Raw genomic sequence first — 16,176 nt, forward strand, 5'->3', positions numbered from 1 at the left:
TATTCTTTTCATATTTTATCGCCATCCTGGCAGCCATCCAGGGGGGGTCTTCAGTTCCGACATGGGCCTCCGTCTCCGTCTCCATCTCCGACCGCCGACTGCCAACAATTTTCCCACGCAATCACCATAAAAAGAAATCTTTGCCGCCATATTTTTGCAGCCTCCGTGCCGTCGCTCTCCGGCAATTGTTATTCATGACCCGAAACAACAGGGCAACCGGGGCAACCCAGGGCATCCGGAGGGGCAGTCGAGGGCTTCCTGGGCATCCTGTTCATGAGGTGAGGATGCAAAAGGTGCGCATCCCGACGCTCCAATGGGCCATGTCGGCCCCAATTCCCTGGCCACAATCCACAGGCCGCTCGTCATTCGTCGTTGTTAGTATTAATTATTTCTTAACTTTGGTGCCGCTCCTCCCAGGCAAGTTTATAAATAAATCGCAGATTCTTTATGAACCGAAACCGAACCTGAACCAGAACCGTCTCCGTGTCCAGTGGCTCCTAGCTGGCCCAGTGGTTATTTGCATCGCCCTTTCCTGGGGCTCTTGGGGTTCTGTTGCTGCTGCAGCAGATTATGACCAGGCGGGGGTGGCTGTCAGTCTGCGGGGTGTTTTATGGCTGAACTTTATTTACATTCACATGCCAAGCAGGGCCGAGCCAAGCCGAGCTGCTAAATAATCAGGACTCGCCCTCCCACTCATTTCGTTTGTGCTACAGTTGCAGGAAACCAGCCGGAGGAGGACTGGTTTTGGCCATGGCCCCGACCCGGCTCTGATCCGGCGTACAAGGGCCACAGGTGCCAGGCAGCCAAGTTTAATTATTTGCCGTTGGCTTTGCCTGCTCTCCGGCTCGTTCGTATCTGTATCTGTGTCCGGGTCCGTGTCCAGGCCCCTGGCCTCGATCCTGACTGGCTATCTGTCGCTCTGCTTGTTTGCCTTGTTTGTTGTTAGTTCAGCCGCCTGGCTGCATTTTGCGCTTGTAAAGCATTTTAAATCGCATAAAAGTCGGCCGCAGCGGACTCGAGTTGAGAGACCAAACTGTGGACTTCCTCCCGGACTGCAGATGCCCGATTCATTATGCCATTTCGGCCATCCAAGCAGCAGCCTTTGCGTCGGTAATTGAAATTAAGTTGTTTCCAAATTGAGGCATGGTCGAGAGGCTGTTCTCCCATTGCTCCCCCACTTGTTAGGCAAGTCAGGGCCACGGCTGCGTCCTGAATTTCGATGCGATGTCCTTGCGAAAATGCGCCAAAGAACTCCGGAACTCGTCGTTGCATCCACAGTCACGATGTTATATTTCAATCCTGCCATCCTGCCATTTAGAGGGCTCTCTTTCAGAGCCATTCGAGAGCCATTTCAATTCATATCGAGTCAAAGATAGTTGGCAACTGCAAATGCCAACTGTCAAAGGGAGGGAAAATCAAAATTAGGCAAACAAAGAGCTGCGCTGTCCTGTCAGGATTTGCTCTTGTAAAACACTAAAACGACAAAGACATAGATGGGCGTCCCAAGTCCTGGTCACACCCACAGCCCACTTCCACTTGCCACTGCCACTTGGCACTTCCGGAAAGCGAACAAATCAGAGACAGGGATATGGAGACGCCCCCGCTGGAAAACAAGAATTCCCCAGCCACTTGACGCTTGTCATTGTCAGCTCCTGTAGTTGGAAAGTTGCTGGCGCACTTGACAAGCCTGATTGATGGCCTCCACTCTAGGAGGAGCCTCTCTGCCGCAGCAGGATCTGCTGGCTGACGCGCTTATCTCATCTAATTAAACTAAAAGTAAATGGCGCGTGCCATTTGAAAATGACATCTTAAAGCTTTCGAATGCGAATCGAAGGCGCATCAAGAGTCGCTGGTTCCAAAGAGCACTCTCGCTAATAGCCGCCCCAAAATGACAGCCCCATTTGTTTTGCACCTACTTATTACGTAGCCAGAGCAGGAGGAGCCTTCGATTTGGGATTTGTTTACGCCAGATTTGACCCAGACCCAGAAGTCATAACTCTGAAGCACCGCTGATTTGCTATATTTGCTATTTCTGTTCATGTGGGTGCGATAAGCGCCGTGTTCTCCGCAGAATGGATGCACGGATGGATGGATGAATGGTGGATGAGGATGAGGGGAAGGCTCTGGGCTCTGCATAAATTCCATAATGAGCAAAGTGGCTCAATGGAAGTGTGGGGCTGGGCTGGTAACTTTTGCTCCAGCCAATTAACATACTTTTCAACGATTTTCAATTTGCTGCCAGAGACGTGGCAACAAAGGAGAAAAAATCAGGGGAAAGGAGGTGAAGAAGGTGGGGCAGGTCCTTGAAATATTACTCGTACATTTCAAGTAACTTCTCGCTCGTCCTTTCGCCCAGTGCTTATTTAGTTTGGAATTTATCAATTGAATTTTTAATTTCGCTTAAATGAGAAGGCAGAGCAGCGGCAGGAGCGGCGTCATCATCATCATTCGCGTCTTTCTCCTCGTCTTCCGACGTCCCATGCGGCGTATACGTAATTATGCGAGCGAGGATTATGGAAATGGCTGCCAATGCGGCTGCTTCTTTTACACGATAAATAATAAGTATTTACTTTGATTGGGGGAGTATTTTACAGGCTTACAGGAGGGGTTTTAATTAAACACACCTGAATAAAATATAATAAATAGAAAATTATAAAAATAAACGAAGAAAACTTATTTTTCTATGATTACTAAAATACAAATTAGTTTAAATAATATTTTGGAAAGTTTAAAAAACACTTTTATTATAATTTTGTTTGTAAAAACAACCAGAATTGCAGAATTGTTAACTTAAAAATTAAATAGAATATTTTGCTTTTTTGGCACAGTTATGAAATTTTGATTTTGTTTTTTTTTTAATTATTATTCTCCAAGTGCTAAAACCATTTTCCCTGTGTATCCCTTTGTCCCCTTCAACACCTCCTGCTGCTGATCCTGTGCAAAGGGAAATTAAATGAAATGAAATTAAGAAAATATGTTGCACTCCCGTTGGCTTTGCCATTCGCCTCGCAACTGTTTTGTTTGGCTGCGAAAAGTTGTGCCAGAGGAGGGTTGGCCCCTGGAATTGTCTGTGTGCTGTTGGTGTTTGGCTTTATTTGCTAGTTGCCTGCTTTGCTTGAATTGCCAACGCACCGCACAAAAGGCAACTTAATTTGCCATAAAAAGCCAGCCGAGTCGTTGATTTGTTCTGTGTACGGGAGTGTGTGTGCGATTGTGGGGGCCGGAAATGAAATGATTTAATGAAATTGCCACAATTGCTGGGTAAAATCAGTTGCAGGAGTAGCAGCAGGAACACGGCCTGATGGCAATGGCTTTGGCCAAACATTCAAGTTAATTGAAAAGGTTTTGTGAATTGCCTGGGTTTCTCCTCGGCCGGGACTAAGCGATTTTTAATTACCTGTTATTGTGCATAGTCCAAGGTGGCCGTGGCTGTTCCTGTTTCTCTGTGCCTTTGCTTGATCCTGTGCCCCGTCCGCCCGCCTCCTTTGACTCGCTTAGAATTAATTGAGTGCTAAGTTGATGGCTGGCATTTACCTGTCCCGCTTTTGGCCCAGGTGCCTTACCTTACTTTACTGCCTGCCTGTCCATTTCCATTTAATCGACTTTCCTGCACCGCCCGCCCATCTGTTGGCTGTTTGGGTTTCGCTTAGATTTTACACCTCCTTTGTTTTTAGTGCAGCAAGCCAGCTTCCAGCTACCAGCTACCAGAGTTTTTATGATGGCCCCAGGGCCCAGATGTGAACACAAACACCCCGAAGACGACGGCTGAGGCAGGAATAATAGAGCCTGAGAGCTTGGCGAGGTGTTTCCTTGTTAAATCGTTGAAATATTTCTGGTTTGGAGCTGTGAATTATAAATTCTAAGCCTAATTTTGTATGCAAAATAAGGAAAATACTGTTGAAATACTATTATTCTGACCGCAGCTGTGGCTGCACAGATATGCAAATAGAGCGACGGGTGCTCTGGCTGCCCCTCGAAGATATTTTGTACAAGCATCTCAATCTTGATGAGCACATCCCCCAGTATTTGGGCTGCATAATTTGTCCTGCATCGATTGCAGCTGGGACTCAGCTTGGAATTAGCAGATGAATCCGTTTCCAGCCGCTCTGCATGCAAATTTTCCAGCTTCCACGGCTGTATCTCGGATTGAAAATGCATAAGTAAAACAAATGGGAATGGTAATGTGGCATTCCAGGCTTTTGATCTGCATTTGATACATTTAAATCCCCATTTCAGCGTTGTGTTTGTAAAAGTTCGCCGTTTATTTCCACTACAGGAAAAAAAAAAGGAAAGAAATTATTTCTGTGACGGTAAACAACAAAATCAACACAAAATACACAGCTTAATCGCTGGAAATGGTGTGTCATTCCGAGGCACAAAGGGTTATCTGCGGTTCAAAGGGCTTGGGAACACAGACCCAAAGACCCACAAGGGAAGGCTATATAACATTAAATTAAATACAAACAAAATCACAGATGTTTCCAGGAATATATAATATATAAAGCATCATTAACTTTTGCTAATTAATCAAATTTGGTGACTGTAATATAAATCTTTAAGGATTTACTAATAAGCAAGCGATTTAATTAGATTTTTAAAATAATTGTTCAATAGAGGAGTCCACTGCTACAATGTTTTATATATTTTCAACAATAGCAACAATCTATAGAAGTATGTATGTCACCACAAGGTAAAAATAAAACCCTAAGAATCTAAGAAGATCTTTTCCAGTGAATTTTCACGACTTTCTCAACCCAACTCGTAGTTGGCAAATACTATATTTCATGGTCAGAAAAACAAAACAAAACATAACCAGAGCCGAGCTCTATCAACGACACAAAGACAAAGGGTTATCAGTGTGCTTCGGTGAGCTTGAGAATGGAAACCGCACGAACTGCTGCCGGTCGAGTAAATAGAAACAGTTCCACCGTGTCTGGTGCGAACCTGAATGAAGCCGCTTCCCAACAGCAAGCGACATTCCACAATCTAATCACTGCTATTGCGTTTTTGCTCAACCAACACACTATATACCCCACTCTCTCAATCTGCTCATTTCCATTGCAGGCCCGGCACGTGCTAAGCGAAAATGCTGAAATAATACAACACTAAGTGTAAACTGATAGGCACACCACTGCAGCACAGCATCCGAACGAGCCACTGGTCACGCAGCGGGGCAAGCAACAAAAACCCGTTGGCAAACAAAAAAAGAAGCGAAATAAGATCACCAGAAGCCAGTCCGAACGAATAGGAAACCACTACGATGCGTAGGCGGCGTGGCACGCCCATGGGCGTCAGCTGCACCAACTGCGCCCTCCTCCTGGCCACCGGTCTGCTGGTGGTGCTCATCTCGGTGCATGCCAAAAGCCCGCGGCCAAACGGAGGCCACTCAGCATCCGAGGATCTGATGGCTGTTAAAGAGGGAGAAGACGAGCACCAGGTATCCAGGGAGACCGATGTGGAGGTGGAACGGCAACGGGAGCGGGAGCATCACCACCACCGTCGACAGTTCGATGCATATCTGGGCACGATACGGCGACTCCGACGGCCCTACCGCAGCAAATACACCATTGAGCAGCTGATGCGCCTGCATGTGACACCAAAGGTATCCGGAGACATTGACATGGATCCCTGCAAAGCCGGTGAGTACGGGTGCACATACATGGCATGGGTCACGGAAATGGCTTCGCATTTGCCTTGCCTTCGCGTTGATTCAACTCCGTTCTAAGCCAATCTCTAAAACAGGGATCTATATATTTACACAGAGGGAAAATTTGGTGGCAGGGGAATATATTTAAAAATTTTTAGTCATTGAATAATTAATAAATTTATTTTAAGGTCTTTCCTTATAGTTAAAGTTCATAAAACTAATTTCTTTAAACTCTGGAGATCAAGTTTTAGATTTGTAGAATCAAATAGCCTTAAATTAGAATGGGTTTCAACTATGAACTGACTTTGTTTAAGCTAATAAATCTGCATTCATTTTTGTAAATTTTTGACAATTTGCAAACTTTTTACTGAAATAATAATACTCTGCTAAGGTAATAATAAGATGGAAGAAAGACTGACAAATATCTTGGATAAAAAAGGTTACAATCTTCTTAACCAAATTACCTAGATTTACCCATTTAAAGTGACAAATTTCTTCGAGTGCATATCTATATGAGATTTTCTGATGTACCTCTGCTAAGTCGTGGCAAGACAAAAGCTTTTCGAAATTGTGTTAGCCTGCTAGTTTGAGTAAAAGCGAAAAGTCTTGTTAACTCGAGACGCACACACGTGGAATCGGCTCAGACGCCGCCCCCTCTTGACATTATTTATGGGCATCCACCAAATCCACCCTCCACCCACCCACCAACCCAACGCTAACCCCAACCCCCCCAGAGCATCACATCAGCCCACAAACCCCTGTCAGCCGCTTGTTGCAGCGTTGAAAATTAAGCGCTATTGTGGCATGCTGAAGCTGAGCTCCATCTTCGTCCTCGTCCTTTATCAGACACCCGCTTCCCGGTTCGATTCAATTGAATTTACCTTAGTTTGCAACAGCAACAACAAAAAGAGAAGGGAAAATAATACAAAAAGCAAGAGGAAAAATATAAGGAAATTGACTGTGCGAGAGAACGGCGACTGGCAATGCGTCGAGGACGTATCAATGGCTTCGCATCCAAGGCTCCGGGCTCCAGTCGAAGTCTGAGTTTGTGTCTGCCACGGGCAGAGGAGCACCGACTTGGATTGCAATTTGTCTGAAGGAAGGCAAGTTTATCTGCGGGTCTATCTATAAGTATATAAGTATTTGCTCACATCAATTGTCAAAAAGTTGTACTCCTACCAGAGCCACCCAAGGACAGGCAGGAGGAGGACTCTTCTCTCCTAAAGAATGCGTATATTGAGGAGCAAACGACTTCCGCCCATTTCCAACTATCATTGCCAAAGTGTCGTCAAGTGTTTGGCAATACGAGTGATTCTGCATGAATATTCACACATGCACACATGCAACATAAATAAACAATTGCAACTCTGAAAGGGGGAAGTCAATAAAATCAATAAATCTTGTCCGGCTTACTTAGCATAAAAGCCACATAAATTTACATTGTTTAATTTATTCGAGTTTTAATTTGGTAAATAAATCACCCATATAAAATTTTACTCATGACGTTTTTTAGGAGTTGTTTCTGTCTTTTAATCAATATCAGGATATACATAACATATGCGTTCTATTTAATGAGAGGATTATGAAGAAGCCTTGGTAACCATGTTTAAAAAATATATTTATACCAGGAAAAAATCTGTGAAAGGGTGTATTTTTTTAGACATTTTTATATGTACATGAATAGTAGGCTTATTTGATTATTTTTTAATGATTTTTGCCTGAAGGAATACAATTTAGTTTGTAAACAAACACTGGTTTTAATTACTTATTTTTCCTCAATAAATTAAATCTAAACTTACAAAAGAATTGCTTAGGGCTAATTAATTTTGTTAAAAAAATATATTTATACCCGGGAAAAATCTGTAGAAGAGTGTATTTTGTTTAGCATTTTTGTACCTAGTGGTACAAAGTGGTTTTATTTTGTTATTTTTTAAGGATTTCCATTTCAACGCCTGAAGGAATGCAATATAGTTTGCAACCAAACAATGGGTACTTAGTATCTTTTAACTCTCATTTCTTCAATAAATTAAATCTAGGCTCAATGATTTATATCATACAAAAGAATTGCTTAAGGCTAATGATGAAAGCCTTAACTTGGACTTAATTAATTAATTTGAGGTTTGTGATAAGTGACATGGAAGTGGCAGGGGTGGCTTTCAATGGCCATATATCCCGTACTTAACCATTTCTTATGCCTCTCCGGTATCAGCAGACTCCAGTCCTGCCTGCCTGAGGGTCGTCGCTGCCGTTCCGATTGAAAGATAAGTCACAACCCCGCATATATCACCCATCTGCATGCGTGCCCGAGAGCTCGGCCCGTGAGAAGGGATTTCCCCAAACTCTGAACTCTCTTCTCTCTCCGTAATTTCGCAATCAATCATGACCGCCTCGGGGTCTATTTACTCTTATTTTCCACTCGCGTTCGCACTGGACAATTAATGAATTGTTTGCCCAGCAAAAAACTGGGTCAAACCGAATCGGAACTCCGAATGAATGGCAACCTAATATATGCAAATGCACGCAACATGCTCTGTGCCCCGTGGGCACATTCAATCGGGAGAAAATAAACAATTTTTCCTTCGGTTTTTCTACGCAGAGAGCAACCTAATTGAATTTCTGAGTGAGATCAAATTTACGGCCAACCGGCTGGTGGGGGAAGCTAATCAACTTTCAATTGAAGTTTTGGGGCGCAATTTGAAACGAAACTCGAAAATTTAATTTGCTGAAAATGTGCGGAATCCCCAGAGTCCAGGGGCATGCATCAAACAATTTTCCGAAAATACTCGTAACTCGTACTCGTAACTAGCAACTGCAGTTCAGTGCTCAAAAGTTAATTAAGGTCTTGGCTCCCATAAGTATGCAGCACACAGTAGAGCGTTTAGCAGTGGAGATTCGTGGAGCTCGTGTCATAATGCGTACGTTGCAAACACTTTAAGCAATTTGCAGCCCCACAAAGGGACTGTCTGTGAGGGGAGTCGGAGGGGGTCTTACTTTGTGCTCGCTAATTAATTTGCATACTCCAAAGGCCAAAGCACAAAACTTCCATCAAGGCAGCAGCAGGAGCAGCAGCAACAATGGTTAAGGCGTGACTGCGGCTGAACACGAGAAATCAAACCGCAAATGGCACTGCAAATGGTAATGGTGCACCCAACCAGACAAGACCAGATCGCAGCCAAGTTGGCGACAGTAATGATGACAACAGCATCACAATAACAACCGCAAAGCCGGAGCGACCAAAATGTCAGTATTCGGCGAAGTCGGAGGCGCGATGGCTTCAAGTGGCCTGGAAGGCGGTGCTTCCACTAGTCCTCCCTCCTTGCAAACTCAAACAACCTGCCCAAGTGACTGCAAATAATTCACCCCCATTTCTATCCAAAGAGCACATACACTCTGATGTGCGGGGAAGCTCCATTCATACTGGCACACAGAGGGAAACTTCTTCTACAAAGTGATTTCGCTCACATGATTTTTGGAATTTTTAAAGCCTAAAACAATTTGGTTAACCAAAATTATTTTCTATAATTCAAATACCTCTTTCTTTCGCTCAGTGCTTTCACATTCACATTGATAGAGCTCTTGCAAAATGGCAGAATGGCATAGTGGCAACAAACTAACGCCGCGCCGCCTTGCATTGCCGCTAACTCTCTCACGCTTTCCGAATAAAAAAGGCACTTGGAAGGCATTGCTTGCATAGCAGCAGGATGCGGGGTCCTGGGCTAGAGATGGAAGCCTGGAGTCGTGTTTCCTTAACAAGTTGCACTAAAATCGAGGAATAAAACCAGGCAGTAGATGGGAAATACGGAAGGTGTAAAGGTAAATAGTACATAGAGTGCACTGTAAGGAAAGGGTATTAAAAGGATTAATTAAATTTAATATTTCCTTAATAGTATAATTGAGACTGCCAGATTGTGGGTTAATCAGAAAGTTAAATAAATACCTCTACAATAAGTCTTATTACTTTTATATTTCAACTAGTTTTAAGTACTTTTTTTCGTTCTGTCAGTGCATCCTCATATCCTGCTCAAAATCCCCAGACTTGATACCTTCATAGCTGCTTAGTGGACGCCTGCAGGCTTTCAGCGCTTTCAAAAAGTCCATCGCTAAGCCAGAGCCGGTGCCTGATGCCAGAAACTATTTACAATTCGCACTTTTAGCGGCATTGTGTGCAGACGGATTGAGTTAGTTTGTTGCTGTTTCGAGGGGCGGCTTGGATGGCCGAGGGGTTGAGATTGTTGGGATGCTCACCGCAAAACAGCCAACAGGATCAGCTTACAAAGCCGCAGAACCGACGGCGGACGAGGGGGGTTAACAAACTTTTTGGGCAATGGAACTTTGTATGCCCTTAATTAAAAACCGCATCTATTTAATGCTTAACTTCGTTTCAACCATATAAATATACACAAGCATATAGTACGTTAAATGAATTTCAAACAAATAGCTTTTGCTTTCGCTTATGCAAATTAATTAAATAATGCAAATACAAAGAACAGACAATAAATTTACGCACAAAACATTCCATGACAGCCATCCATTGATGGGCCCGATGACAGATTCGGCGTGCTTTTGACTATGACTATCAGAGGATTTCAAAAGCGAATCTTCTGAAGCAAACAGAAGCGACATGGGGTTGACGGGGCAAAGAAAATGCAGTTGCGGAAATGTTGGAAAATCGGAAGTGAATTCAGTTGATTCAGGGGGAGCTTTCACTGCAACACCAGTCAGCCCGCAGCGCTCAAAAAGGATGAATTGCCTGCCGGAGGGGGCTTTTCTGGCTATTGAATACATTTTCTGACACTCCAGCAACGATTTTCCATACCAGAATACACTCGGAAAATTTTTAAGAGTGTATAAATTAACGGAGAACTTTTAAGAGGGGAGAGGAGATTTAGATTATCTGCTAGTGTTGTTGAAATATCCAGGTTCTCCATTATAATTGTTATATTTAAGTTTTGAAATGTGTAGTAATTTATGGTAATATACCCTCACAGTTAGCCAGTACCTGCACATTCCTCCTGCATTTTAGGTGCATTTATTGAAATGACATTCCCTGCTCTCACCCTGCCACACAGGCAAACAAGCAGAAACATGTGTAAATAAAATAAACTTGCATTTAAACTGTTTACATAATTAATTAATGCCAACAAGAATGACAGGGCCAGGGCCAGGGCCAGGGTGAAGTGCCACAACAGTTGCAGGATCAGCTGACAGCAGAGGAGTAAGCTTTAGGAGGGCGGCTACAAAGGGCTCAGGCTGCATTTGCCAAACTTTTTGCTGCATACTTCCTGGCGCTGCATGTGTGTGTGTGTGTGTGTGTGTAAGCCCTCGTACATAACACAAACAACCTGTTTGCCAGAAATTGTTATCGTTGCCGGCTGTGTATGCTGCAATCATTGTTTATGCAAATTGGCATAAATAAGCAGGCGAGGCAAACAAGCTCAAAAGCTGCTCAGATAATGCCACAAAATGGAGCTTATGTTTCGGCACACCAATGCATATGTACAGTATATAAAATAAATATACATATATGTATATATATCCATATATATGTATATCCATCCTTAACCGTGCGAGTTTCTGCAGCTGTGGGCGAGCGTGGCAGCGGCGTAATTTATGCAAATCGCATTTTAAATTTGTAAATGTTATTTTAATTGTTCAGTCAACGGAGTGCCGAGGGTTCGAGGGGTAAAAATAAAATAAACCAAAGCAGATAATCGAAACCAGCTGGCCTGCAAACGATGACCAAACCAGAGCTGAGCTACAATTTATGATTGCCATTTTGACTTCACGCACACATACTATATCCCTAAGAACCCCCGCTGCGCTGCTGCTATATATTCCTAATCCCAGCAGGAATATGGAGCCAAAGCGACAGACCAGAGACAAATTGAATGCGTTTCCCATTTTTCTTTATATATTTTTTTTTTTGCCCAGGGTCGGGGTCGGGACAAAGCAAATGCCAAGAATCCAATACAGAATTCATATATGGCACAGATAAACAAAATTGAAACCAAATCCAGTGAAGCGAACGCAGGACTTTATTGCAGTAGTTGAACCCTATTTTCCTCAATACGAAGTGAATTTCTTGATTGGAATTATGAGGGAATAACGAGGTACACTTAAATATTAGTAAGGATATTATTAATATAGAAAATAACATTTATTATTTCCTGAACATATCAAAATTGGTAGTCACTTTTACTAGTCTTACGTATTTGGTATTCATTTTAATTAGTATCTACAGTGACATTCCAAAAGTTAACCTTTTTCCTGCTCAGTGTACTGACATTTCAGTAAATGATATTCAATTGAATTCTAACAACTATTTGGCAAAGCTTAAATATCAAAGTACAAATACATAGCTAAAATAATACAATTGCAAACTTGAATTGTTGATTTTCCTTAAAATGGCAAAACAAATGCAAAAACCTTCAATTTATATAATTCAGTAAAAACTAAATATGATAATAAAGTTGAAATCGAAAAGAGAATCACTCATTTTAGAAGCCAACATGACCCCATTTAGCCATAATGGTGGCACTTTGCTGGCATCTGGAATACTCTGTGCGACTCCTGCAGCTAAATGCCTGCATTTCATTTGCCATCATTTGTTGTGAATGTGCGAAAAATGTACGAAAATAAATGCGGCAGCGACAACTTCAAACGGCAAGCGGCAACTACTGCACGCCTGATGGCACAATTATCAGATGCAACTGCGAGTGCCGCTGCGGAAACTGTCGTTGGCAATGGCTGCCGAGATGGGGCTGTGTCTGATTGTATGGTTATGTGTGAGGAGCTGGGTGTGGGGAGGTGGGTGTGCCAGGTTATTGAACCCACCTCAGCCATACTAGGAACTAGCTGCAATAAAGTGCCACCAAAAAAAGTTGAGTAGGTGAACTGCATAAACTGCACACTCAAGCGGACTTACACATTCACACGACACCCATCATCACGGGCGGGGGCATATGACTGCGCTCTTTTCAGCCCCATTTCAAATTGAAAAACTGAAACTGCGCGCAAAAATATATATTTCTTTCTATCCCCCTTCCATGGCTGCGAACTCTAAGCCAAAACTTTTTCTAAAAATGCTTTGTGCCAACGAGCTGCAATGTCCGAGAGCATGTTTTCCTCGCCTATTTGTGCGCCGGCAATGGAAAATAGTTTTTATGTCTGCCGTAGGTGCAAAGTGGCCACATCTGATGGAGGTGGAGTCGCGCCACAAATACGTACAGCTGCATAAATATTTCGACGCAGTTGTCCATCATAAATCTGTTGCGGGAACTCAAACATTGGCCGCCATTGTTTGGCCCCAAGCTCTATCTGCGATTTAGTCTGCCAAAGAGGATCTGGGGATGTTTGTGGACGGAGCTAGGGATGGTGCCGGGAATGCTGATGTTTTTGTGGAGCAGATCGAGAGGGTGGACATGGGCGATGGTGGTTTTATAAGCCTGGTCTGGGGCATTGGCCGGATGCAGAGAGCAATGGCTTCAGTGGGTCATAAAACACTCTGGATATTTTATAGAATTCTCTATCAATGGTTTTCTGTGGCATCTAAAAGCTACTAAAGGCATGCGGTATACCCTATCATTAAAGCTTTAAATTATAATTAACTATTTAAGATTTATTTTGGACTTAAAGTCATGAGCCTAGGCTTAGATGTCATGGATTATTGGGAATTAAGGGCATTTTCGCTTAGATTTGAAGCATTTATTTATTAAATTGCAATTGAAAATATATTTATATTCACCTTAAGTAAAAACCAAAGTTTCTTAAAAAAATAAAAACTTTAAAGGAAATCCTTTACTAATTTGATGTTTTTAGAAACCCCTTCCTCCTTATTTAAAGCTCATTTTCCGTTCGCTCCACCATTTAAACACACGGATAAATTTGCCACAGATGATTTGATTCGATTCGATTCGTTTATTCAATCATCTGACACTCTAGCGCGACGGCATTCGGTGTTCATTCACCCAACTTAGAGAGAAGAAAGTGCTTCCCCGTCGCACAAATGCCGGCATGTAGTGTGTTTTTCTGTGTTGTATAAATAAACAAAACGAAAATCCCGCACACAGACGGACACGCGCTCATAAAAAGCAAACAAAAGCTAGAGCCTAAATCGTGCACAAGTCCAAAATCGCTTGCGGGTCACTCGTCACCATCATCATCATGGCCATCGTACGTTCGGGGCCGGAACTACTACACTATCCCCGTATGCGAGATGCTGCTTTTGGCCGACAACGAACACGGCTAATGGCTGAGGTCTTCATTCAATCTCTGCTGCCGTCGGATTAGTGTGTCCAGCCATATATTCCTCCAACCTCCGCTCATCCGCCTTCCTTCCTTCCGTTCCATTCTATTCCTATCCGATCTGATCCGTCTGTGTGTCTGCCTGCATCCGTATGCGATGCTACAAGTGATTGTCGAAGGGGTTTTTTGTAGCCAAAATGTTACCAAATAATCAAGGGAAATGTGTTTTGATTTTAGTTATTATATCTATTTGCTGATGAATTTTAAAAGATTAGTATATTTAAAAAATGTATAAATATTATTATGACAAATTCATAATTTGATCAATAATTAAACAAGAAAAAAATTGAAATTTTGAAGAAATTATTATCCTAAATAAAACTGGCTAACTTTGATCTTTATCTATGACCATTTATAGTTATTTATATAGGAATATACATTATACTTCTTTAAATAATACCTAAATATTTTCAGAACTCAAACTAAACTCTAGCTACTTCCTAAAACAAAATTCCGGCAACACTGCCCAGCCCTGTGTGTGTGCTTTATTTGCCTGCCTCTATTTGCCTTGATTTCATCTTTAATTTAGGCAACGCCTGAATATATCCATCGGGACAGACGGTCCATGGCTTGTTTGCTCGCTGGCCGCTTATCAAAACATAATTCTCGGCATGATGAATTTCCCTCCGTCCGCCCATTTAACGTGTCCGCGGGGCGTAGCCGGCAAATTGAATTTCATTGTTATGGCTACGGTAATTAATACGCTCATACACAGAACACACACTAGCGAGTGAAGGGGTACACAGATTTACACACACACCGAAATGGGGGTCGCTGTGAAATGCATATGTGCATATGTATATGCATTTCCGGTCTCTATACGCTTCGCGGCATCAGCTTATGCATAATTACAGCCATATTCACAGCGTTGGCAGCGATTTAAAAGCCAACGGGGTTAGCCAGTCATTTAACCAGTCCAAGGCTAAGTCTACTTACACTGACTGGGTTTGGGACCTGAGTTTACAGGACTTTATGAATAATTAACTTGCAGAAATCGAATAATAAAGGCAAAGCAGAATGATTGATTCATCAGAACTCAAGGGTTAAATAGGAAATAAAGAAAAGGAAAGCATTTAATATCAATTCAAAATTGTAGTATTAAATTGCTTGAAATATTATTCTAACAAGAAAGGAAGCTAACTTCGGCACGCCGAAGTTTGTATACCCTTGCAGATATTATTTCATTACATTTTACCTATACTTATTATGTTTACAGTTTGACAGTTACAGTTTTGCATTCCCAGCTTTACATTTTGTATACATCTACGGATCGGTTTATATGGCAGCTATATGATATAGATGTCCGATTTTTTTGAAATTTATACCAAAATTCTAGAATAATAAAATAAGCTTATACGTTGAAAAACAACGAATCTATAATTTTTTTTCTATTAATTTCCCGATCGTTCCTATGGCAGCTATATGATATAGTCGTCCGATTTTCATAAAATTTTTACCAAAATTCTAAAATAATATAAAATGGTCATATCTAAAAAATGGTGTAAAAATGTTGAAAAACAGCAAAGTTATAATTTTTTTTCTAAAAATATATCGAACATTTGTATGGCAGCTATATGATATAGTCGTCCGATCCGGCCCGTTCCGACATATATAGCAGTGAGAGCATATAGAAGACTATATGCAAAGTTTCATTCAGATAGCTTTAAAACTGAGGGACTAGTTTGCGTAGAAACGGACAGACGGACGGACAGACGGACAGACGGACAGACGGACGGACAGACGGACAGACGGACATGGCTAGATCGACTCGGCTGTTGATGCTGATCAAGAATATATATACTTTATAGGGTCGAAAACGTCTCCTTCACCGCGTTGCAAACTTCTGACTGAAATTATAATACCCTGCAAGGGTATAAAAATTTAGTTGTAAAATAATGTTATAGGGAATCTTGAAAAAACGTATATGAAATATTTTTAAATGGTTTTGATATAACTTTAACATTTTTTCCCATTGAAAATTTTTTTTTAGGCTATGAGACATTGAATTTCCAAAACAAACGAGTATATTCCTAAAGCACTCTTAGCGACACCCAAAAAGTGTGGACCAATTAGCATTTTTTAAGCTCGTACTGAATCCTTTTTGAGCCTGCGGCATTTGTGTGCCGTTTAATTGCTTGTGTTTTATACACACACTCGCAGCACTTGTGCTTTTTTGTTTTATGACACAGACAGCCCGCCAGCGGAGTATTGACATCCGCCTAAGA

General features: G+C 42.1%; 1 protein-coding gene across 2 annotated transcripts in view; it reads left to right on the forward strand.

The window, feature by feature from the left end:
• tok (tolkin) overlaps nucleotides 1–16,176 on the forward strand; it is a 30,506-nt gene that overhangs the window by 4,537 nt on the left and 9,793 nt on the right. For both annotated transcript variants that reach the window (XM_017165095.3, XM_017165097.3), the window contains exon 2: nucleotides 5,065–5,639. In XM_017165095.3, the coding sequence (XP_017020584.1) occupies nucleotides 5,261–5,639 (379 nt within the window). In that variant the 5' untranslated portion in view covers nucleotides 5,065–5,260. The remainder of the gene's footprint in view (nucleotides 1–5,064; nucleotides 5,640–16,176) is intronic.

The sequence above is a fragment of the Drosophila kikkawai genome, chromosome 3R, assembly GCF_030179895.1.
Source record: "Drosophila kikkawai strain 14028-0561.14 chromosome 3R, DkikHiC1v2, whole genome shotgun sequence".
Taxonomy (NCBI): Eukaryota; Metazoa; Arthropoda; class Insecta; order Diptera; family Drosophilidae; genus Drosophila; species Drosophila kikkawai.